At 43.6% G+C, this 26,358-nt stretch overlaps 1 protein-coding gene across 1 annotated transcript; it reads left to right on the top strand.

Moving 5' to 3' along the window:
- The first annotated feature begins 3,165 nt into the window (after positions 1–3,165).
- mcm8 (minichromosome maintenance 8 homologous recombination repair factor) lies at positions 3,166–26,117 on the top strand. The gene is made up of 20 exons (XM_030379562.1): positions 3,166–3,669; positions 3,829–3,894; positions 4,164–4,246; positions 4,553–4,702; positions 4,984–5,081; positions 5,218–5,416; positions 5,812–5,897; positions 6,266–6,411; positions 7,022–7,096; positions 7,460–7,574; positions 11,062–11,092; positions 11,223–11,360; positions 15,745–15,805; positions 17,202–17,282; positions 17,907–18,102; positions 18,637–18,853; positions 19,156–19,365; positions 21,345–21,421; positions 21,546–21,735; positions 25,718–26,117. Exons 1-20 carry the CDS (start codon positions 3,429–3,431, stop codon positions 25,808–25,810), a joined length of 2,553 nt encoding a protein of 850 aa, XP_030235422.1. The 5' UTR covers positions 3,166–3,428; the 3' UTR covers positions 25,811–26,117.
- Positions 26,118–26,358: the final 241 nt, after the last annotated feature.

The raw sequence follows: 26,358 nt of genomic DNA, 5'->3' as shown, positions 1-26,358 counted from the left end.
AGGATAAAAGCATAGAAAGAGGTGAAAACCACTTTAAGTCGGGGCATGTGGAGAGTTTTAGTTATGTGCCATCTCTATGTGCCATCTCTGTGCCGAGTTCCAAGTGCGGGTGTGGTGACGTATATCATATGCGTCGAGAGCAGCGAAGAGCTGTAGTTCACAAAGCGGCCTCACATAAAACCTAAAATTATCAAACTTCTTCCTGAAAATTTTTAGTTTCCTTTGCATGAAAAATTATCATTTAAATCCACAAACAACATATGTGTAATCCAGGGCATATAAAGACTGGGACAAGAAAATAATTATTTTCTCTCCATTGACACCAATTCATATTTTTCGATCTCATAGGTCCCATGAGCTCTACCGGAAGGGGCGTGACTTCGCCACTCTATTGTCAACGCCCCATACTTTCATTTAGTTCGAGGCGCTCTTCCTTCTCACAATATTAGTCAAAATTAGTGTTTATATTGTATCACCCCCCTTGCTACAGTCACATCCAGTGACCTAACGATGTAAGCCCAAGACATTTGAAGCGTCAGACTTTGCAAACAAGAAATAGGAGGGGGGGGTTGTAATATGGCAGGCTAAATTGGCTGGATATTGAATATGTCCGGTATATATATATAAATATTAAAAATATATTCAATATATCCAAAATATATATAGGATATATTCAATATATATTGAATATATCCAATACCCTTCACAGGCCACCACAGGCCTGTTAGCTGTCACTCACCTAAATTCTCGTGATGATTGGAGAAAGGTCACTTGAAGTTCAGAGCCGAAGACTTCATAGTGAAGAAAATGTTGTCTTTTCAGTAACACTCAACCGTCAATACGTTTCTCAGACTTTGCAAACAACAAATAGGAGAGGGGTGATGAATATGGCAGGTTACATTGGCTGGATATTGAATATATCCAGTATATATATATATATATATATATATTGGATATATATATTGGATATATTGAATATATATTGAATATATCCAATATCCTTCACTCTCTAGAAGGCGAAGTTGTGCTCACTGAGTCTGTACATAGTAAAGGATTTCCTTAGTTTTGGATCAGTCACAGTTGAATGTGCTTTCTAGGGTAGGCTACCAAGAGGTTGTCAAAATTAATGAGTAAATAACATAATGCATAAATGTATTACTTTTAACTATTACGTATTTAAGTGCTCTCGTAGTTCATTATCGTGAATGTTGTAGCGTAGCATGGGTCGTCGGAGGTTCCATTGCGATGTGTTCGTCTTAAAACTTACAACCTAAAATATGCCATCACTTTCTGTGATATGTTGCTCAACTTGTGATGTTGTGATACAATATAAACACTAATTTTGACTAATATTGTGAGAAGGAAGAGCGCCTCGAACTAAATGAAAGTATGGGGCGTTGACAATAAGCGAATGCGCGTTCATGCGAAGGGGGGGTGTAATATGCGGGGGGGTCGAAATTCGGCACAACACCGGCCAGTGTTCTGAAATGGTCCCTTCCAGTGTTCTATAAATTATTGGAAGAGCCCCCCTGGATCGGCTGGGAAAGTCATAGTCACGCTGATTACAGGTTTTTTTAAAATGCGTATACGGCTCTCACAGGACAGCCACACAACGGACACATCATCTTACATAATTTGATGTATTGCTGTATGGTTAAACTAGCAAACCATCGCAAGGAAATGTAACAAAGCTGTAGCTTAAAGATTCATCCACAAACATCAGAATGGAAAAACACTGGCAGGGACCATTTTAGCGCATAATGACTACTGCTCCTGGAGCTGAGTTACCGGACTGCCTCGAGCTCCCCGCGCCAGAGCTGCCGGCCGCCATCAAAGCCGTCCGGCCGCAGTCCGGCAGCTCCGGCGGTGTACTCCGGGAGCTGAACTGGCGCCGAAGCTAGGTGGCAGCTCCGACGGACTAGTGGCTCCGGCGGATGAGCAGCTCCGGCTGGGGTAGCTCGGCGGCAGTCTGGCAGTTCAGCTCCGGGAGTACAATCCCTTTCTATTCCATGTCTCCTCCCCCCGACTTCCCTTCGGTAGCAGCTCCGGCCGGGTGAGCTTGGCGCCAGTAAAAGGGTTTGCACTCCCGGAGCCTAGCTGCAGGGCTAGGGCCGAGTTCCCCCCGCCGGAGCTGCTCGTCCACTGGTCCACAAAATCGTAGCGATGCTCTGATTGGAGGGGAGTGGGGAAGTGGCAGTGGCGCAAAAAGTGGGTATGAACTATATGCGGCGCATAGGGGCGCCGCACCAGAGGGGGCGCCAACGCGATGGAATATCGCGATGATCAATAACGGAGGAACGCCACTGATAAGGCGCCCCCCTGATCCTTCGCCTCCCTCCCCCCTCCTCCCCACACAGCGCTCCAGTGGGCACCCCCTCGACCACGCCCTGGAGGCGAGCGCCAGTGTCTTTATTTGAACCGTATTGTCATCTCATGACACGTACCTCAATATGGAGAGGCAGAGAAGAAAGCCCTCGGGGTCACAACATAGAAAAAGAAAGATTGGGAAGGAGAAAGTGTGCGCAGGGATGAAAGAAAAGTTTTCAAAGTGGTTGAAAGACAGTCGTTTTTATTTCAGTGTATCAAGAGGAGGCTTTTAAATATTCAGGTTAGCTAAATCTACTACTAGTAAAACAACAGGTTACTGTTGTCTTGCAACTGTGTACTGATCAGAATGGAGCCTACAATATAACGGATCATAACAAGAAAAATAAAGGAACTTGTTTGTGGTTTTTTGTTTTACTTCAATCTCTATGCAAGTCTTTGTTTTATGTCAATAGAACCAGTAAAAACTGAGTTTTAAAGTTGATACTTTATAACTATAAGATTATTATCGTATCTGAATCGAGACTGAATCGTTCTACACAGTATTGCGATGCATCAAAGAATCGATTATTTTTCCCACCCCAGATCAAAGGGGGGGGGGGGGGGGGGGCGCCTGCTATGTGTCTGCATACCCCCCAGAAAGTAGGCAGTTGCGCCCCTGGGAAGTGGGATGTCATTTTCAAATGTGCCCCCTTCCTACGTAGGAGGGGGCGCCGAAACTGAATCGCTCGTTTGGTAGCTGGAGGCGGGCTGCTTCCAGAAATGCGTATCTCACTCAAAAAATCATGTACGGACTTATTTCAAAGTTTGTATGCGTGTGGGAGCACCATCTACCCACAGTAACACCCCAAATCCCAGGAAAAGTGCTGTTTTCATAAATGTCCCCTTTAACATACTAACTATGTTCCATGGTCCATTTGCCATGGTCACAGCCAGATATAAATGATGGGTGTTTTCTGATTTTTGCCTAAATGCAGGGGGTTGTCTAAATACAGGGGGCAGGTCAATTTACCGACTGGCTCATCTTTCCCCACCCTCCCCTACATATCATCCTCATACTTTTAGGCCAGGTTATGTGAGGTGTCTCTGTCTCTGAGAGTACGATGAGTAGAGAGGGATCCCGGAGCGGCCCGTGGAGTGGTGAGGCCGGAGGAGGAGGGCGAGGAGGAGGAGGATGGAGAGGTGGGACCAGAGGAGGGCGAGGAGGAGGATGGAGAGGTGGGGCCGGAGGAGGGCGAGGAGGAGGATGGAGAGGAAGACAATGGGGAGGAAAGGGGGCCAGGAGAGGTGGAGAGGGAGGAGGACGAAGAGAGGTTGCTGGGTCTACCTTCAGCAGCCAGAGGAGTAGGTTCCTTTCTGAAATGTCGGACATTAAAGAAAACGTGATATGAGATTAGAGTTTTTGTATTATTCTGTTATTGTATGTGTATTTGTTTGTATTATTATCTATTATACAGATATAGATGGATTGATTGAAATCAAATGGCCTCTTTCTCTCTGCAGAGTTCTATCAAACCACGTTAGACAGTTTGTGTCCTTATAAGGGATGGCCCCTCTACTTTACTGAAGGTACGCTTTATCATTTTAATACATTTTCAATCCTTGCAAATATTAGAATGACTGACTGACTGATTTTAGAATTAGACCAATTTTCAGTGTAATGAAACAGAAATTTTATGTTTCTGTTTAGGCATCTATTGTATCACTGTAAAATATTAGTTTTCATAGAGATTGATTTGTTCAGTGTTTTGGTATTGGTTATTGCTTTCAGAATCTTCAAGTTCCTGAGATAATCAGTCTAAGGTGTGTGTGTGTGTGTGTGTGTGTGTGTGTGGTAGGTTTCATTGAGAGTTCACCGTCTGTGGAGAAGATCAGAGTTTTTGAACAATACTTCACCTCCAAGATCGACCTTTACCACAAGGTCTGTTAGCCCCATCAATAATTTGGCAGCTATGGAATGGACTATATGCAACAACCTATCAGCAATGTTCATTATGAATCTAAATTATCAAAGAATATACAGAAGTTAATCTCGAAAAAAAGTTATTCAGCCTTTAGTCAATGTAAATAGTTGCTGTAACGGCGAACATATTTTAAATGGACTCTTGACACGTTGCTTTTTAGTGATAATGTTGTAACGTTGCGGTTATTGGACAGATATACAATGCTGTATCTGTACTTCCTTTTAAATCCAGTGTCGATAAGTGTGTGTTTTATGCGTACCCAGGATGACATTGAGCGGCAGGGCAGTGTTCTGGTGGACTATGCGGACCTCATGGAGAACGTTCTTGTGGACGACACGCTCCATGAACTGGCTACAGAGCTGAAGGAAAAGCCAGAGGCCGTCCTTAACTGTTTAGGACTGGCCATTCACCAGGTACACAGACAGACAGACAGACCGATACCCCTACAGCGCTATCATAGTATACTCCTCTGAACTGCCATCCTATTAAACACATATCAGATGCATTTGTGATTGGTTTGCTGGAGATCTAAAGGGTGTGGTCCAGAGGCTTATGCCAGATAAAACATGAGCTGCAGGTTGGTTTGGTCCCCAGGCGATGTTTTTTACTTTTGGAGGATATTTTTTCCATTGTAGAATATTATTTATTTTTCTTGACAAAGAGAGAGATTCTGGATCGTTTTCTTTTTGTTTAGGTGTTGACCACCGACCTGGAGAAACAGGCTGCAGAACTGCAAGGGGAAGCGCTTAATACGGCTGCATCTATTATTAGCATACCTCACATAAATGCCAGGTAAAATATCAAACATTTGATGACTTTACTCTAATCCAGACTTCATTCAGTATTTATATCCAGTCCTAGAACCAGACATAGCATCCAGACTCACAGTCCTTTGTTAGAGGGTCTTTAATGGTTCTATGCGCTCCAGGCTGTATAACTTTGAGCCACTGACCCCCCTGCGCACACTGCGGGCCAGTGTGTTCGGCCGCCTGGTGTGTGTGAGAGGCACGGTGGTCAGAGTGAGCAACATCAAGCCCATGTGCACCAGGATGGCCTTCCTGTGTCAGGGATGCTCACACACCCACTCTGTCCCGCTGCCCCATGGAAGCTTCACCACACCGGTCAAGGTACATGCACACACGTACGCACGCAAACATGCTGCCACCACAGAGGCAAATCAACCGCTTTGCTTCAGCCACTCATTGGTGTATCGCCCGGTGTAGCAAAACGAAAGAACCCATCCCAACTGAGCGATGGCGAGACAATGTTAATTAGAAGTGAACTCAGTCTACGCTTTAAGCATGTGCATGTTTCTGTAAGTGAACAACTTCATGGCCCTCTACGATTTACGCATGTGCATGTTAAAGAAAATTTGCAACAGTGACCCCTGGTGTCACACTTTATGATGGGTGACAGTGTGCGGTGTAACACCGGTCTGTTTTTTTTTTTTTCTGTTTATTTGAATAAATATATAAACTAACATATGCGTGTTTTGTGTGTATGTTTGTCTTCGCTCTAAAAGTGTCCCCAGCCTGAGTGTCGGAGCCGTTCCTTTACTGCAGATAGAAGGTCTCCTCTCACACACGCCGTGGACTGGCAGACCATCAAGTAGGTCTACAACCAATAACACTAAACTACTGCGCCCATCCTTCTTTACTCCTTTTCTCAGACTATTCTGGGTCTTAGGGACCAATGCAGACAACATTATATAGTGAGAACCCTGCAGCCGTGATCTGCAGAACGGGCTGGGATGTATCCTTGGGCACATAGCTCTGTCAATGTCCGTCCTCTCAAAGGGTTTTCTGCCACTGATTGGCTCCAATTATATCCTTTCATTATGGAAATGATCCCTACATAGAAACACAACTTTTTATTACCCTTTGCTTGAAATTGTTTGTTGTGTCCAACCAATTTTCTCATGAGTTGAGTTAAGTTGTTGCAGACCGCTAAGTATGGGGTTTCCTTATGCTGCATAGAGTGCAGGAGCTGATTTGTGGGGAGCAGAGGGAGGCTGGAAGAATTCCACGCACAGTGGAGTGCCAGCTGACCTCTGACCTGTGCGACAGCTGTGTCCCCGGCGACACGGTGACAGTCACAGGGATCGTTCGGGTGGCTAGTGATGGTATGCACTCGTATATGCAGACAGAAACATGCACATGGTTCCTCAAAGCTGCACTAGTTACCATCATGTTGGCATTCAAAAGGCTGAGCGAGCAGATTGCAAAGACTGAGAGGGCAGAAGCAAAGTCATTTTAAAACTAAGTTCTCCCTCGCTACTCTGATCTAATTGTACGGGCTCGAATGATTCTACCATCTTGGTAGAAAAGCCCTGCCTGGTCAGAACTAAGTTGGGAGGGGTCAAAATAAAAATCGTTTCGGTTGTCTAGATATCATAATATACATAATATAGATGTAATTATAGCTCTTACATCATATGCATATGATTTAAAATGCGCTCTAACTTCTGAATGATAGATGGATTGAGTGGTTGTTTGATTGATAAATCCATTGACGTATCCCTAATGGGCCGGGCGCCCTCCATACGGGTCATACCACATTCTTTCACTGTCATTCAGGCCCTCTTTATAGATTCTGGTCTTTTGATGTAGAATAGTGCGGTATTAAAGGGCCCAATTTTGCCACCAGGTGGCTAACCAAACTCGCACATTCAAAAAATCCTCTCGGGAAAAGGTCTTTAACACACCATAACCAGTGTTTGTGGGTGTGTGCAGGCACTTCAAAGGGAAAGAAGGACCAGTGCATGTTCCTGCTCTATATTGAAGCCAACTCAGTCAGCAACACCAAAGGTACGGTCTCCTCAACACCCACCCTGTACACGTCTAAAGACCGGATTACTGCTCAGTCATTTTCCTTTGCTTCTCATTTCATGTTTGTTGCTTGCTTTCTGTCTGTGTTGCTGCATTTGCCTAATTTGGTCTATAAACCAGACAACTGATGTCTGTCTTTATGTCTGCAGCATTCAATACAGTGTTTTAAATTGTATATTAAATTGACCCTTCTCATTAATTTCACTCTTATTCCATTGTTGAGTTCAAGTAATGGCATGTATAACATGTGTTGCATTAAAATATGTTTTTTTCTGGATATCTCTGGTGATCCACAAACAGGTGGTTATGTTAAACCTTCTGTCTTACGCTCTCTTCTGCCAGGTCAGCGCTCTGACCTGGGCGCTCAGGACTCTGGAGGGGAAGAGTTCAGTCTGAAGGAGCTGTACGCCATCCAGGAGATCCAGTCCCAGACGGACCTCCTGAGACTCCTAGTGCAGTAAGACACTAGTAGCTGTGCGCCAGCCAGGAGATCCAATCCCAGACAGACCTCCTGAGACTCCTAGTGCAGTAAGATACTAGTAGCTGTAGGCCAGGGGTCAGCAACCCTAGGCACGCGTGCCACCACTGGCACGGGGTAGAATAATCATTGGCACACTTAAAAGAAAAGAAAAAATAATATATATATATTTTATTATTAAAAAAATTCACAGCAAAATGCGGCAGCATAGTCATTACTACAGATTTTTTTTTGCACTTTATTCTGATTTGGGCATTTCCTCCCAGTGCAAATATGTTAAAATTAGTTACAGAAAGCAGTGTTCTGAAATGGGATCAATTATTAGTCTTTAAACCTATGTTGTGAGTAATAGAAAAGGAAATATTTAAAATATTGTTGCAAGTGGTGTTGTTGCTGTATGCATAGCCTTCACATGGTTTTGCATAGCTGTACATGTCTTAAAGATATTGATGTGGATGGTTTCAACATCCTCATATTTTAGTTTTTTACATTCCTCGCAGTGCAAATATGTTTTTGAATGAGTTTCTGATAATGGTGTTTTAAGATGGGACATATGTAATTATAATTTGCAAGCCCATGTTGCAAATATAACAACCAAAAAAACATTTAAAATGTTGATGCATGATTGTGGACTATATGGAAATAGTACAATTCCAGGTCTTCTGGAAATGTTTTTGGTCGCTGTGTCATAATTCAGCTTCATTTTTTATATATTGTTGCTTCAGGCACACTCGAACGAGAAAATGTCAAACTGGCACTGCATGTTGACAAGGTTGCTGACCCCTGCTGTAGGCCATCCAGGAGATCCAGTCCCAGACGGACCTCCTGAGACTCCTAGTGCAGTAAGATACTAGTAGCTGTAGGCCATCCAGGAGATCCAGTCCAAGACGCACCTCCTGAGACTCCTAGTACAGTAAGACACTATTAGCTGTAGGCCATCCAGGAGATCCAGTCCCAGATGGACCTCCTGAGACTCCTAGTGCAGTAAGATACTAGTAGCTGTAGGCCATCAAGGAGATCCATTCCCAGACGGAACTCCTGAGACTCCTAGTGCAGTAAGATACTAGTAGCTGTAGGCCATCAAGGAGATCTAGTCCCAGATGGACCCCCTGAGACTCCTAGTGCAGTAAGATACTAGTAGCTGTAGGTCATCCAGGAGATCCAGTCCCAGACGGACCTCCTGAGACTCATAGAATATACCATTAGTACGGCAGGGCAGAGGCTCAGGGGGGAAAGCAGGTGGTCTGGCAACCACATGTTTGCTGGTTTGACCTCCTAGAAGTTCGTCATGGCCTCCCTGAGTGAGACACCAAACACCAACTACTGTTCCCACTCGTGTTGACAAAGAGACCTGATTGTGATTGTTTAAAGGGCAACTTCACCCATTTCACATAAGCTTTGTATCTTTAGAACCCCCCGCATATTTTTGAATGGTCTAGCATCATTTCCTTATTTTCTGGAGAGACTGGAGAGATCCGTATCGATCTCCAACACTTCCTGTTTTTTATGACGCAATATGACGATTTTTGCGTACAAGAAAATAGGAAGTGTAAGAGGGGATGATTCTCGTACGACTACAACCACTAGTCCCACCCCCCTCTAGGGGGTGGGACCCACTGACGCTACAGACCTATTAGAGCAGTGCCAGTGGGTGGGACTTCTCCAGCAGAAACTAACATCCACAGCGTCTGAAGCTAAGATAACAGAGGCTGTTGATAAAACTGAAGTAGGCCTACATTGGCGGAGGGTACTCGATCTGACATAGAAGATGGCTCCATGCAAAAGTTCACCATTTCGAAAGAAATAGACGAGGGCTGCCGTATTTTCCGCACTATACGGCACACCGGATTATCAAGCGCACCTTCAATGAATGGCCTATTTTAGAACTGTTTTCATGTATAGGGCGCACCGGATTATAAGGCGCATAGAATAGAAGATACTGCAGTCAAACGTTTGACTGGGGTTGCATTATGCATCGACCAGACCGAGCTGTGCTAAAGGGAATGTCAACAAAACAGTCAGATAAAGTCAAACTTTATTAAGCGCTCTGACAACTCCGGTCACTCCCATGGTAACGATGTCCAAACGTTAATGTGCATATTAACAATATCTCATCAATATCAATATCTCTTAACAATAAGCTCACTTTTTCAGTTCATTCCCCGTCTACGAATCCCTTGAATTCTTGTGTGTCCGAATTGAACAGTTGGGCGAGTACGGCATCCAACATGCCCGGATCCCTCTCGTCATTATCCGAGTCAGTGTCGCTGCTGTTGCCTGGCAGTTCAGTGATTATTCCTGCCTTCGTGAAAGCTTAGACCACAGTTGAGACTGTTATATCAGCCCAGGCATCCACGATCCATTGGCAGATAGTGGCGTAAGTCGCCTGGCGCTGTCTCCCCGTCTTGGTGACGTGTGTTCGCCTTCTTGGCCCCGTCCACACGAAGCCGATTTTTTGGGTGAAACCGCATAAAAAGACGCTTTTGGTGGACACGGGCTACGGCCACACCAAACGCGTGTAACGTGCTTAACTTGAAGCTTGATCATAGTGTGTCACAAAAATGGTTCAACGCGCCAACGCGCCTGTGGCTGCGCTGGATATAGGAGTCCGTGGTAGGAAACCCAAATGCCGCCGTGTTTGGGTGCATGATAGAGTTTAGATCGGGTTAGATTAAATAATGTCGGATATAAATAACAATAATCGGGTTAAATAACTTCACATGGTGTGTCTGGTGTGTTTCCAGCATTCGTAGTGTTGATCAGCAGATAGTCCGCCAAGACGTTGAGGTTGCTTAGCAACCAGAGACGCTGTCCATGCAAGTGAATGGAGCGTTCCCTCTTCGTCATAACTATCAAACCAAACATCCTTCACATTCAACGAGCGAACATTATGAAATTAAAATGCACATTTCTCGCTAAAAATGTTTACATAAACGCATTTAATTGCGTAACTATGTTACTATTTCCACCCAGAATAAAGAAAGATGTCGGCCGTATGCTTCTGTGCAAGCGTCACTACTCTAGTGACGTCGGTTCAAGCTCCACGCTGATTTGTTCCATTAGTAGATGGAACAAGGAGGTGTCCGATAGGCGGAGATGATCAGCGGGAGTGGCCGCCAGCGAAGCTGTGCATGGTGGGAGTTGTTGTCTTCGATCCACAAGCGCCAAAAAGTCACTTTCTGCCTTTTCTCGGTCAAGACTGCACCAAAGTAGAATTTTATTTTATTATTCGACTACATATAGGACCCAATTGCAATACATATTCATGCCTCCACCGGTGAAATGCTCCTTTAAACCGATTTATCGCAGGTTAGAGCCGGCAACAATAGACCATGGTGAGATCCCATTCAGCTCCAAGATTTTTCATAATCTTATGGAAAACATTGCAACAAACAATCGCGTCCAAGTAGTAGTGTGAAATCACATTAACCCTTTTCTCCCCTGCGCCTCTTCTTTCCACCTCCAGATCCCTGTGTCCTGCCATCTACGGCCACCTGGTGAGTCCCCTCCTGCTCCAAAACACAGTGGGTTCAATCCCGCCATTAAACGAGGAAGTCCTTGTTTTGGATAGCTAGACTATAGGATGGATGTGCATTGATGAGACGTTGGGCCTAACCATTGGATTAGCTGGTGAAGGCGGGCCTGGCGCTGGCTCTGTTCGGAGGGCGTCAGAAGCGGACAGAGAGGAACTGCGTGCCTATCCGAGGAGATCCCCATGTCCTGGTGGTTGGAGACCCCGGCCTGGGCAAGAGCCAGATGCTCCAGGTAAACAAGGACCCCTCTGCTGCACCATGAAGGGAATGATATAACTCAAGCCCCCTGCAATTACCTCACTATGAATGATTGCATTGAAAGGTGACATATTATGCCACCAGGTGTGAGTGTGATCAGACATTACAAGCTATTTTGAAAATCTGCCTCTCCTGACATCACAAGTGGGCGTGTCCACCTGGATGTGTGCTGGATAGATCAGTCTACCAGCCTACCCAGTGGCCTGTAGCAAACGTTGCTCATCTATCCGTCATACATCTTGGTTTGAGTTTCTCAACGGGGGCGTTCACACAACCTAGGCGCTGGGATATGATTTTTTTTTTTTTTTTTTTGGGGGGGGGGGGGGGGGGGGGGGTTAAACTTTCATGGTTTTCAAATCTTTTCGGTGCAAAAATAGGCTACCTGAAATAAATAGCCTATGCTCAGTGTAACACTGGTCATACAGCGCGGTTCGGTCCTGCACATGCCCGGACTCCCGTTACATCAGCTATCATTATGATCTCTATAGTAACGCTGATAAACAACTACGGTCAAGCCAGCCGACCCAGTTTTTTGCTGTACCTGTTTATACTAGCCATTACGGTAACTACTAGTTTCAAATTAAAAGGATTCAACGGGTACATACCAAAAGACAGTCAATAAAAGTAAATACTATCAAAGGAAATGTACGGACGTTGTGATACGTATTTTCGAAATAAAACCCCAAAAAATTTACAAACGTAAGCTTATGCCAATAGTTTTTTATAGGAGATTTAAAAGGAAACGCCCTGTTCTCACACACTCATTCCACTTCAGGGTTATAGTATACGACCCCATAGTGTGACCCAGTAAGTTTCAAGACATTCTGATGCATAGTTTCAAATTAAAAGCCGACCAAAAATTCAAATATGACACATTACATATGATTTTGGATTCAATTAAAAAGGAAACGCCCTGTTATCCCAGACATATTCCACTTCAGGAATGAGTCTCGACCCCATAGGGTTGCCCAAGAAGTTTCAAGACATTCTGATGTGTAGTTTCAAATTAAAAGCCCACCAAAAATTCAAATATGAGACATATTAGATATGATTTTGGCTTAAATTTAAAAGGAAACGCCCTGTTATCACAGGCTCATTCCACTTCAGGGTCATAGTTCACCACCCCATAGGGTAACCTTGTAAGGTTCAAGACATTCTAATGTGTAGTTTCAAATTAAAAGCCCACTAGAAATTGAAATATGAGACATATTAGACATGATTTTGGATTCAATTTAAAAGGAAACGCCCTGTTATCACAGACTCATTCCACTTCAGGGTCATAGTTCACGACCCCATATGGTCGCCCAGTAAGTTTCAACACATTCTGATACATTGTTTCAAATTAAAAGCCCACCAAAATTTAAATATGAGACATATTACACATGATTTTGGATTCAATTTAAAGGAAACGCCGGGTTATCAGGCTCATGCCACTTCAGGGTCATAGTTCACGACCCCATAGGGTCACCCAATAAGTTTCAGGACATTCTGATTTGTAGCTTCAAATTAAAAGCCCAACTAATTGTAAAATGTAAGCTTATGCCAATACCGTCGTTTTCGGAGATGTAAAAGGAAACACCCTGTTATCACAGACTTATTCCACATCAGGGTTATGGTTCACGACCCCATAGTGTGACCCAGTAAGTTTCAAGACATTCTTCTGATGCATAGTTTCAAATTAAAAGCCGACCAAAAATTCAAATATGACACATTACATATGATTTTGGATTCAATTAAAAAGGAAACGCCCTGTTATCACAGACTTATTCCACTCCAGGAATGAGTCTCGACCCCATAGGGTTGCCCAAGAAGTTTCAAGACATTCTGATGTGTAGTTTCAAATTAAAAGCCCACCAAAAATTCAAATATGTCACATATTAGATATGATTTTGGATTAAATTTAAAAGGAAACACCCTGTTATCGCAGGCTCATTCCACTACTGGGTCATAGTTCACCACCCCATAGGGTAACCTTGTAAGGTTCAAGACATTCTAATGTGTAGATTTTTTAAACCCTCTCCATGTAAAGATTTCTGACGTACAATATTTTCTATGTATTTAAAAAATAACACTAACATTTATAGGCTACAATTGTATCTGTCCACAATCTGAAGATAAAACTGAATAAAAACATCTTATAAAATCATTTTTGAAAATCTTTATTCAAACAATTCTGCATTATATAAAAAATAATATAAAAGAAAAAAGTTCATACTGGTAACTTGATTAAGAAAACTTTATAAGTAACTCATTTTTTTCATTATCCTATTATTTAATTGTATTTAAAAAAAAAACTACAGTTAGCCTTGTAATAGCCCACAATGTAACAACGTAATATAATGTATTAAAGAAATGTATTAAAACCCATTATGTAAGAAAATACTGGCGCATTTTTTGCCATAATATAAAAATGTATTACATTTGGGTTCACTTAAATACCATATGGAGCAAAATAAACTGTAATGTAATAAGTGAACCAATTGTAATGAGGTAACAGTATCTTACAAGCCTTGATCACTGCAGTCTGACACCCAGATATAACCAGATTAGAGTTTCGAAGAAAATCTTGATATGTTACAGTTAAACTTCATATTTAAATAGAAGAATACATTTTACTGTATTTGCACTTTAAAAATAGATAAGAAGTTTAGCCATTAATAGCATTTTTATTTAATAAAATATTGCAAAGTTTAATGAATAAAAATATGTTACAGTATCCATCGAAGTAGAACAATAAAATGGTGAAGAAAAGTTGATAGATGAAGACCCTATACTGCTTCCTAGAGGTTCAGTGGTGGAACTCCTGGTGGGGTGAAATGGTTTCTGCAAAGATGGGGCTGGCCTGTAGAGTAATGGAGATCAGGTGACCCTCTGAACATAGTTGATCCTCACACTCTTTTACTTTGTCTTACTCATCAAAATAGGTTTCCTATATTTGCAAGACCGTATTATTCTCGTCCACTGTGATCCTACAAAGAGAAAAGAATAACTCTTGTCTCAATGTAAATCAAAATCTGGTGAAAATATTTAAACCAGGAAAAACATGTGAACATCATTGAGGCCCATGTGGTGGAGGTATAGGGGCAAAAGAAGACATGGGAAATCGAACAGGAATAACTAATTATAATGGTAGAGATAGAATTTTGAAATTACTTATAAAGTAATGCATAAGAGAACTATGTATAATTTGTCACAACTAGAATTTTTAATAATACATAGAAAATATTGTACGTCAGAAATCTTTACATGGAGAGGGTTTAATAAATCTACACATCAGAATTTCTTGAACCTTACATGGTTACCCTATGGGGTCGTGAACTATAACCCTAATGTGGAATGAGTCTGTGATAACAGGGCGTTTCCTTTTAAATTGATCCAAAATCACATCTAATATTTCTCATATTTCAATATCTAGTGGGCTTTTAATTTGAAACTACACATCAGAATGTCCTGAAACTTATTGGGTGACACTATGGGGTCGTGAACTATGACCCTGAAATGGAATGAGTCTGTGATAACAGGGCGTTTCCTTTAAATTGAATCCAAAATCATATGTAATGTGTCTCATATTTGAATTTTGGTGGGCTTTTAATTTGAAACTATGCATCAGAATGTCTTGAAACTTATTGGGTCACACTATGGGGTCGTGAACTATAACTCTGATGTGGAATAAGTCTGTGATAACGGGGTGTTTCCTTTTAAATCTCCAAAAACTACGGTATTGGCATAAGCTTACATTTTTCAATTAGTTGGGCTTTTATTTTGAAAGTACATATCACAACGCCCGTACATTTCCTTTGATAGTATTTGCTTTTAATGACTGTCTTTCGGTATGTACCAGACAAAACGCACCTTGTCCTAATCCCTGACATGGTTATGACAAATATTTGAGGAATGTTCCTTTTTAAAATGGAATGACAACAGTGAAAACTCTGCAATAAGCGCTCTAATGAATAACAGGCAATGGCAGTAAGGACGCTAGGAGGAATTTTGTCCATACGCTATCTAAAGAATCATACCGCTAGATACAGAGCACCATTCAAAGTCATGTGGAGGCAAGATAGGGCAAATTGACTAAAGGATCTGTTAATTGTAATAAATAGTCACAATATTGGGCGAAATAATCACAATTATTATTTTTGTCACAATTGTTCAGCCTTTCTTTGCCTCCCAGAATTGATGTAGTGTATATTAAAATTACATTAGATATCATGTACACAATGTGACGTGTGTGTGTGTGTGTGTGTGTGTGTGTGTGTGTGTGTGTGTGTGTGTGTGTGTGTGTGTGTGTGTGTGTGTGTGTGTGTGTGTGTGTGTGTGTGTGTGTGTGTGTGTGTGTGTGTGTGTGTCAACTAAAGGCCTTGTGCAATGTGGCTCCCAGAGGAATCTATGTTTGTGGAAACAGCACCAGTACTTCAGGTATGTCTTATGTGTATATATCAGTGGCGGCTGGTGGTTTTTAAAGTGAGGGAGGAAGAACTGCGTGCTTGGTTGCCATTGGCCTGCTTGCGCTGTTAGTGGCGTATCAGCCACTGGGGTCACGCCAAATTTGTACCGGGTGCCAAATTTGTACCGGGCACGTCATCCATACGTAATCCATTCCAAACCTTCCAAACAGATGATCGCGTCGAATGAAGTGAAATGTTCACGAACATTCGCGAACCTTCAAGCTCGTTCATTCGCACTTGTTCATTGACCGTGACAAGACCGATAACATTGACCGTGACAAGACAGATAACACTTACACTTACAAATTACATGTATTAGCGTTAAATTTGATTAAACAATTCAATACAATACAAATATAAAGTAAAAACAAGTGTTATCTAGCGATCCGTTTTCTGTATTATGTTATTTCGTCTTTGGCAACATGAGCGCGAATGTTTTTTGAAACCCGCTTTAAACACTCAGTTTACTAGCTAAATTTGATTAAACAATTAAATACAATGCAAATATAAAGTAAAAACAAGTGTTATCTAGCGATACGTTATCTGTATTATGTTATTTCGTCTTTGGCAACATGAGCGCGAATGTTTTTTGAAACCTGCCCGGCAACGGACAACCCTTACGTAATCAGCTGTCCGTTGCCTGGCAACGGACAGCTGATGACGTGCCCGGTACAAATTTGGCACCCGGTACAAATTTGGCGTGACAGTGGCATAAGAATGTGAGACTCAAGTTGTTTCAGGTACTGGTGAACTACAAAATAGCAGGGAGGGATAATTATGTGAATGTGATACAAATCCACCAGTGGCAGCATTGTTGTTTGAAAGCTGGTGGGCAGCATGACTTGGACTACAAGGTCAGAAGGAAAGGATGTAAAACCAATTAGTCAAATCAGGCCTACTCTTGATTTGTAAAACTAAATAAAAAAATACTTTCCACAATATCAAACAGAATGCTCAGAGTAACAAACAATTAAAAGTACAAGAAGAACATTATTTCACAACTATTAGCATGGGCTGTAAGCCTAACATTGTTTGAGGCAAATGTGGATGTTAATGGCTGTTTCAGAATGTTGGTCATGGGTTTAAGCCAATTAAGATTGAGGGACTTCATTTATAGAACAAGTCAATCCTCCTGCAGCTCGGCCGCGGGGACTGGGCTGCGGGAAACAACCATTACATATACAAAGGCATTAAAGTAGTCATATTTAAGGGCATTCATTCATTAGTAGTCTTGGCAATCAACATTTTTTATTCTCAACAATGTTAAGGAGGATCTTCCTTCCTCTCCTCACTGGAGAAGCCTCCCTGGTATATATGTATATATACTGTATGTGTGTATCTTTTGTGATGAGTGTTTGTGTTTTTAGGGCTGACAGTGAGTCTGTCTCGAGACCCGGGTTCAGGAGACTATGCACTGGAGGCTGGAGCTTTAGTCCTGGCTGACCAAGGTCTGAGTTGGTGTCTGTTTGTGTTGGTATGCGTTGGCATTATGTTCTTCCTCTCCTTCCATTGTCTTCTGGCGTCAGTCTCTCCATTTAGCTGAATCTCTCTTCTCTGATCTCTTGGACGTACATCTTCATCAACCCCCTTCTGGGGGTTGATGTCTGAATATTATAATTAAAAATAAATAAAGTGCTAAACAATAACAACTGAAACAAGAACTGTCGATGAATCTGTACAATTTTTACTTTTAAAATATATACATTTTTAATCTTTTTGGAGTTTTTTTGACGTCGTAGTTAAGGTGGCAGGCATGTGTGGCTTACTGCTGTGGGAAACCCTTCATGTGTATGTGTTCTCATGTGTGTTTGTTCTCATGTTTATGTGTTCTCATGTGTGTTTGTCCTCATTTGTGTGTTCTCCTGTGTGTGTCCTCTGGCAGGGCTGTGTGTTCTTTGGCAGGGCTGTGTGTCTCATGTGTGTGTCCTCTGGCAGGGCTGTGCTGTTTCGATGAGTTTGACTGTAGGTGTTCTCATGAGCGTGTCCTCGTGTGTGTCCTCAATTGTGTGTTCTCATGTGTTTGCTCTCGTGTGTGTGTGTGTGTGTGTCCTCCTGTGTATTTCCTCTGGCAGGGCTGTGCTGTATCGATGAGTTTGATAAGCTGGGCAGCCAGCAGCAGGCGCTGTTGGAGGCGATGGAGCAGCAGTCGGTGAGCCTGGCCAAGGCCGGCATCGTGTCCAGCCTTCCCGCCAGGACCTCCGTCGTCGCCGCAGCCAACCCAAGCGGGGGGCACTACAACCGCTCCAAGACTGTGTCCGAAAACCTGAGGTAGCCCCCCCCGAACAACGGCGTGCACACTGTGCAAACACGGCGGAACCTCAGGGTTTAGAAATGAATGAGCCCAACCTAATCTCCAAGCTCTCCTCCCGTTGCTCTCTGAGGATCAATCTTGCTTCAAGCACGTTGAAAGGCTCTCGTTAAAATGTAAAAAATGATATGATGATCGGATTAGTTCATGACGGAAATGGAGCGCCACATCAACAGAATCTCAATACGATGGCGGCGTCTGAGGAAAGTGCAGCAGAGGACGTAGTCATAACCATGTAGAAATTTGCATACTAGGCTTTTCTCGCATGTGGAAATGATTACTGCCCATCTAAGGCCAGACTGATATTCATCTCTGCTCACACAAGTCTAATGTATTGGTATTCTAGATATATAAACTGAAAAAATTGGTTGAAAGAGTGTGGCGTTGAGGGAAGCCCTTGTCCGCGAGCTCTAGACGAAGGGATGGCAAGGTCAGCAAAGGAAGGATGTGTTTTGTGTGTGCGTCCCAAAGAATGGTGTTTTGTGTGTGTCTAGAATGGGCTCTGCTCTGCTCTCTCGCTTCGACATCGTCTTCCTGTTGTTGGACGTCCCGGAAGAGTCACATGACCGGCTACTGTCGGAGCACGTCATGGCGACCCGGACAGGAAGGGGTGGGGTAGGCAGTGCCATGGTCAGCAGAGCCAATAACAGCCAATTGGAGAGCTCCTTACTCCTGGAGGCCTCGGAGGCGCCTCTATCGGAACGGCTGCAGGTGAGAGAGACCATCACATGACGTTATCTGGTGGAGACGTAAGACGCAGGGAGCAAGACTATAGGCGAGAATCCACACTGAATTATGTCCTAAAGAATGAGCTCATTAAACCGGGCAGCAACCTTTTTGCATTTACGATGTGGGGGTCGATTTAACAAAATTATTGACTTAACTAATGAAACTTTCATTGACCAAAGTTTGCCTGCCGACAATTTCTCCTCGCACAAGGCTAGCCGAAATATATATTCATTTATTCTGAAGGATGCCACCCACTGAGGGTCTAAATCTGTTTCTGGTGGAAGGTGCCTGCAGGCGAATCTGTGGACGTAATCCCGGCCTGCTTGTTGAGGAAGTATGTTAGCTACGCCCGGCAGTATGTCCACCCCACCCTTTCGCCTGAGGCGGCACAGACCCTGCAGGAGTTCTACCTGTCCCTCAGGGTGCAGGCGCAGTCGGCAGACTGCACGCCCATCACCACCAGGCAGCTGGAGTCTCTGATCAGGCTGACCGAGGTGAGGTTTGATCAGTAAGAAAAGAGAGCTGGGTCTGGGTCTGGGGTGGTCTGGGTTTTTGGGGGACCGGGTCTGGGTCTGGGGGGGCTGCGTCCTGGTCTTGGGGGGTCTGGGTCTGGCGGGGGGGGTCGGGTACTGGGGAGTCTGGGTCAGGGGGATTTTATGGTGCCCTAAGAATACACATAGATGGATGGATCTATTTTTCTTAGGACGAACGGTTCAATAGTCGGAGAGAGGTTGATTTCTAAGGCTGGTCGGGACTCCAGCCATTACTGCAGCTACTCTGATCCTGAGTGCTGCTTTACGCTGTGATGGTTCATAGCCTTATTTGTAAGTTGCTTTGGACAAATGCCAATGCTAGATGTCTAAATCATAGCTAGTTGAATGAGATGAACCTCAAAAAAACACCTTATGTTGTGAATTAGATTTCCAGCTGGCTGTGGGAACATGAGTCTGCCACGAACATGAGTCAAGAGATGTTATTAGTTTTGATTAGGGATGATATGAACATTTTGGCCGATACCGATATCCGATATTAATTTTGCTGTTATGGCCATCAATAACCAATATTTACCGATAGCGGATATGTTCTTTAAAAATAGTTTCTGCGATGATCAAATTTTGTACGGACTGAAAATCATGCAAACTGAATTTTTTAATGTCTTCCTTTATTTTCAGAACGTATTTAACTTCCAAATAACAAGGTTACAGGGCTACCATGAAACATAAATACCCAACCTTTACCATCCAACCTATGCTATAGACCCTAGAGTCTAGGGTCTATAGCATATAACGGCGTTGTCTATTGCAGTTTAATTCATTTTTCGCAATTCACCAGCTCTCGTTTTGAAGAATAATCCCCAGGCTTGTTTCAATGGGAATCTCGACGGTCTATAATTTCAACATAAAGTTTACATATCTATAATTCGAAATTCGTCCCAGCCTTTATACTACAGATACTCTAGGGTCTGTAGCATATAACCGCATTCTCTGATTACAGTTTAATTAATTTTGCGCAGTTCACCAGCTCTCGTTTTGAAGAATAATCACCAGGCTCGTTTCAATGGGAATCTCGACGGTCTATACTTTCAACATAAAGTTTACATATCTATAATTCGAAATTCGTCCCAGCCTTTATACCACAGATACTCTAGGGTCTATAGTATATAACCGCGTTGTCTGATTACAGTTTAATTCATTTTTCACAATTTACCAGCTCTCGTTTTGAAGAATAATCACCGCGCCATTCGTTTCAATGGAAATCGCGACGGTCTATACTTTCAACATAAAGTGTAGGCTACATATTTTCAATTTCAAATTCGTCCCAGCCTTTATACCAGATACTATAGGGTCGATAGAATATAACCGCGTTTTCTGATTAAAGTTTAATGTAACAGTAAACTGACAACATCGCTAATTAACACCGCAACGACCCAGAGATAACCATGGCAACCGGTCAAACAAATGTTCTTTTTGCGATCATTCTGCACGCGCATCCACCGTGTTGATAAACAAATAATCCCCCTACACACATGGCCAAATCCTCCTGCCCCTCCTTCTCCCTCTCCCGACACACAAACAGCAACTCGAGGATATCGGTTGTGGATATCGGCCCAATTTTACTCATTGGACCGATGCCGATATTTTAAAAAATGACAAACACCGGCCGATACCGATATTAATGCATCCCGAGTTTTGATTGTTCTCCACAGCGGTCTGAAGCGCCCACCAAGAGTATAAACACTGGGTGGACTCCATTTTGGCTCCGATGAGCTTGCTCACTCAGATATTGGACAGTTATGAGGTTGCTCCATGGATGGACCTGTCCTCTTGTTTATACACCAGCAAGGTGTTATTTACAGAAACTTAGATGACTGAAGAGGGCGAAAAGAATGAATACATAAATACAATTCATTAATTACACTGAATGATGCAATAACCCTGTGTGTGTGTGTGTGTGTGCGTGTGCGTGCGTGCAGGCCAGGGCGAGGCTGGAACTCAGAGAGACTGCAGTAAAGACCGATGCTGAAGATGTAGTGGAGATCATGAAACACAGGTGGTCACCGTAGAAACAAGGGTGTTAAACTAGACCGCTTTGGAATGCTGTTGTTTATAAGTGTGTGTGTGTGTGTGTGTGTGTGTGTGTGTGTGTGTGTGTGTGTGTGTGTGTGTGTGTGCAGCCTAGCCGATACCTACTCTGATGGGCTGGGCGGCCTGGACTTCCAGCGCTCCCAACTGGGCTCGGGGATGAGTCAGCGCAGCGCAGCCAAACAGTTGGTCAACGCGCTGCACTCCCACGCTCAGAAGACCAATCAGAAGCAGTTTGACATGCAGCAGCTAAGGTCGCTGGCTGAAAGGCTGAACATACAGGTAACAGCCCATCAACGCAGAGGGAACACATTCACACTGAATGGTAGACCATATACTGGATGTTAAAGATCCAATATCATGCTTTCTTAGGGTTAATAATATGGAGGTACTACTAGAATAGGGTTACATGCCTGTATGTTATAATGACCCCTTATTATTCTCACACTGTTAATTTTTTGCAAAACCAATTCAGCATCTTTCAAAAATGTTCTGTTTTGTATCATGTCGAGGTTCCGGGAGTTTCGGAGGTTCGGAAAAGGAGGAAAGTCCTTTGAACACTCTGTTGGGTCCGGGTTTTCGCTTAGATTCGTGCAGAAGTAAAGCAACCCGAGTCCTCCGAGATCATGTCACAACAATGGCTGCCGATTGCATTGATAGACTAAAGTGAACTTGCAGCAAGCACTAATAAGCGGACTTAACACCCATTCTAACATTTGCATTGCGATACATTATAGCTTACATAGCTTACATAAACATCGCCTGATTAAATTCTCGCTCATATTCAACCATCACAAGGAGTGCTAATATCTGATCAGCAAAGAAGTGCAAAGAGGTCCCTGCGGGCATCCATACTTTTAGTTGTTATGAAGTCTCACACACAAACTTTTTTCAGGTTTTATGTCATAACCTACGAACTTCTGAGGTGCTTTTCCTGAACACTCTTATTTCGGAAGACGGTAAGGTTTATGTAAAGACACGCAAGAGCTTCCGAACCTCCGAGCTGTTTTGAAGGTACATTAAGGCCCCCCTACGAGTAGCCCAGTCTTCTGTGATTGGTCAGCACGCCCACTCTGTTGCAATTGGTCGACCGCTTTGCGCATGCGTCGGCAAATTCACGCCCCCGAGAAGTTGTAAACATTGCGTGTAGCCATGAGTCGGGGACCACTGCACATCAGGGGCCGGTTGCACCAACTGGGCGTAAGCCTGGTCGTAACTACGCCTGGTCGTAACTTGGCGTTCTAAGTCCAACCTAACCGTTACGCCGGTTGCACCAACTGGGCTTAGCGTTCTTTTCACTAAGACCAGGCGTAAATCCTAGGCCTGGTCAGGGGCAGGCGTAGAGTTGAAATTCCAGGCTGTTTCTATAGCAATTACATCCAATCCAATGCTTCGCTAAACTGCATTTCAAAGCACAGCCGGCGATATGATCAGTGTTCACAGATCGACTGCCTGTCGGGAAGATATCGCTGGCCGATTAGTCCGTTCTCAACTTATAATCAGTTGTGAATGTTGTTTTAACTATGTTTATATGTTTTATATAGGCCGACACATTAAACAAATCTCTCCTACATAACCATTCCCGTCTAAATGCCTGCTCGTCGTAAACCAGACATTACAAATACATATTTTAATTATATTCGTTTGCAGTGTTTTATTGTTAGGCATTAACACAATTGATGAATGACAATGAGTGAACGAATGAATTATTTATTTCGGTGTCCAACAGCATGTCAAGTAAAATAGTAAACAGCTGTTGTCAAGAGGTATCCTAGCAACGCGGTGATACGCGCATACCATGGAACATTCACATGGCCGTGCATGGCTAAGACCGGGCGTAGTTAAGACCAGGCGTAAGTCCCGTTGGCGCAACCGGCGTTAGTTCCATTCTAACGCCAGGTCGTAACTAAGACCTACTTAGCAGTTACGACCAGGCTTAGTTACGCCCAGTTGGTGCAACCGGCCCCAGAACTGCCCATTGCACAGTCTGATGTCACACTGTTACAAAAGTAAAGTTTGAGCGCAAACAAGCTGTTTCACACACTTAGGAGGGGCGTTCTCGTGGGCACGAATACTCCCCCTGGCTCAGACTTAGATTTTTCTAGTTAAGCAGACGTAAAACATATACATACCTCATATACCATTTAATAGCATGATATCACCCCATTACCATGTATGTCCGCTTGTGTTATGTGTTATGTGTGTGTTCCTTAAAGGTCCCATGACATGCTATTTTATGTATTCTTTAATATAGGTATTAGTGGGCAACTAACACAGTATTCAAAGACGTTCCCTAAATTCAGCCGTGGTGCAGAGTTACAGCCACTCCGAGCCAGTCGCACATTGAGCTTCCCCCAAATGCGCTGTTTCGGTGGGCGTGTCAAGGAGGAGGGTGGGGGTGTGGCCCTGAGCAGCTTCCAGCCACGGTACCATGCGCTCTGTTTACAGTGGATGTATCGCAATGGCGAGGCGCACACAGCCTTTAGCCGTGTTCTGTAAATATTCTAGAACACACGGCAGTCCTGGAGCTCTATATCTAAATATTATCATATAGCCTACACAGATATCTATATCATATAATATATATTATCACGGCCAAAACCTGTGTGAGCCGATATTATGAATCTCAAACGACCGCGTTGGGTTCTCCGACGTTCCTGGTTCTTCAACGTCCACATCAATGTGAATACACACACTGTAACGCAAGTGTTTCTTGTCGGTTCTTTGACGAGTCTTGTCACAACGAGACTGTCGTGGGGGTTATCTGAGCCATGGTTGAGAAGGAATTGGGGGAAAGGAACTTTGGTTTGACTCGCTGAAGTACATGAACTGCGACATGCCGCCGGTTGCCGCGAGGCACCATCGCCCGGCAGCGGGCAGCCGGCAGCGCGCGGTTCAGTCGACTTCAGGTTGATATGAAAGTGGAAGAACCAGAGACGTCGCAGAACCCGACAAAGTCGTTTGTGATTCATAATATCGTCTGGAGGCGCACACAATATGTTATATGATATAGATATCTATGTATTATATGATATTATTTAGATATAGAGCTCCAGGACTGTAACGCAAGTGTTGTACACTTCCTTGTTATTTGGATAACCGTTCTGCTGTTGGTCTGATGGCGCATAACACGTCGGTCTCTCGTATCTGGTATTTCTACAACGAGACTCGTATTGGGGGTTATCTCAGCCAAGGTTGAGAATGAATTGGGGGGAAGGAACTTTGGCTTTGACTCCCTCAAGAACATGAACCACGACATGGAGGAGAAAGGGATTGTTGGCGGCGAATGTCTCCCGCTTGAGCCCCGCTGAGGGACCACCGCCGGAGGCGGAGGTGCATAAGCGCTGCCCGGCAAAGATCCCTTTCTCCTCCTTGTCGTGGTTCATGTTCTTGAGGGAGTTAAAGCCAAAGTTCCTTCCCCCCAATTCATTTTCAACCTTGGCTGAGATAACCCCCAATACGAGTCTCGTTGTAGAAATACCAGTGACGAGAGTCCGACGTGTTATGCGCCATCACACCAACAGCAGAACGGTTATCCAAATAACAAGGAAGTGTACAACACTTGCGTTACAGTCCTGGAGCTCTATATCTAAATAATATCATATAATACATGGATATCTATATCATATAACATATTGTGTGCGCCTCCAGACGATATAATGAATCACAAACGACTTTGTCGGGTTCTGCGACGTCTCTGGTTCTTCCACTTTCACATCAACCTGAAGTCGACTGAACCGCGCGCTGCCGGCTGCCCGCTGCCGGGCGATGGTGCCTCGCGGCAACCGGCGGCATGTCGCAGTTCATGTACTTCAGCAAGTCAAACCAAAGTTCCTTTCCCCCAATTCCTTCTCAACCATGGCTCAGATAACCCCCACGACAGTCTCGTTGTGGAAATACAAGACACGTCAAAGAACCGACAAGAAACACTTGCGTTACAGTGTGTGTATTCACACACACACATGTGGCGCTCGCACGGTCGAGTCTCATTGGCGGGCCAACGTCTCTGGGCGGGCCAGGCAGAGTAAGGGGAGGAGCTGAGATTCCTGATGACATCATGAGCACAGACATTCCAAATCAGCGCGCTTGAGCCTCCGTTTTTTCAAAGGGGAGCAGAACAGCTAGTGCTAGTTTTACACCAAACGCAAGTTTTAGCCACTGGGGGACCATAGGCAGGGTAGGGGAACTCATATTTATGTTAGAAAACCTCCCAAAGTGAGATTTTCATGTCATGGGACCTTTAATCGTGCTCTTTGTATTTCAGGTGGTGGACTTTGAGGGCCTGATCAGCTCTCTGAACGAGCAGGGCTTCTTGCTGAAGAAAGGAGCAAAGTTGTACCAGCTGCAGACCATCTGATCCCCCACTATCACACACCGCTGGATTTGACCTCAACCCTCTCTCATAATCAGTTTCTACTGTGTTACTTTGACAAACATCTACTGCTGGACGTGTGGCTCTTATTGGAGGTGCGATGGTGGTCATCTCTGCCTAGACATAGATTTCAAACATTTATATGAAGAGTTGAATGGTTTTGATGGCTTATTAAATGTTGCGTTACAGTGCGACACTTTTATAGGTTTGTTATTTATTCATTATTTCTGATTTCTTATAGTAATTGTAAGCCTTATGATCAGAATACAAATAAAATGGAGTTTGTGTTTGATTTTGTTAGTGTCTCTGTTGGAGGTGTAAAGTCCAGTTAACAGCAGGGGCCTTTAGGGATTCTGTTTTGCATAGGAAATTTCCTTTCCTGAGGAGATGACCGAAGTACTTGGAGGAAAAGTGGACGGTTCGAATTCTAAAAATGCTTAGGAAAGGTCCCTCAATGAATCCTTTAGCACCGGTTACTCCTGAGCAACCTTTACGAAAGCAAAAGAGACTGGTATCCCATAATCCGTTACGGC

The sequence above is a fragment of the Gadus morhua genome, chromosome 15 (assembly GCF_902167405.1).
Source record: "Gadus morhua chromosome 15, gadMor3.0, whole genome shotgun sequence".
NCBI classification, from domain to species: Eukaryota; Metazoa; Chordata; class Actinopteri; order Gadiformes; family Gadidae; genus Gadus; species Gadus morhua.
Note: the sequence above shows the minus strand (reverse complement) of the source record. Positions and strands in the feature narration are given on the sequence as shown.

Bases quoted from the DNA above. Each gene is read 5' to 3' on its own strand.
- mcm8 (XM_030379562.1), top strand. From the start codon at position 3,429: ATGAGTAGAGAGGGATCCCGGAGCGGCCCGTGGAGTGGTGAGGCCGGA. The intron at 5,417-5,811 runs GTACATGCACAC...TCGCTCTAAAAG, and splicing joins GCTTCACCACACCGGTCAAG to TGTCCCCAGCCTGAGTGTCG. The intron at 15,806-17,201 runs GTATGTCTTATG...TTGTGTTTTTAG, and splicing joins AAACAGCACCAGTACTTCAG to GGCTGACAGTGAGTCTGTCT.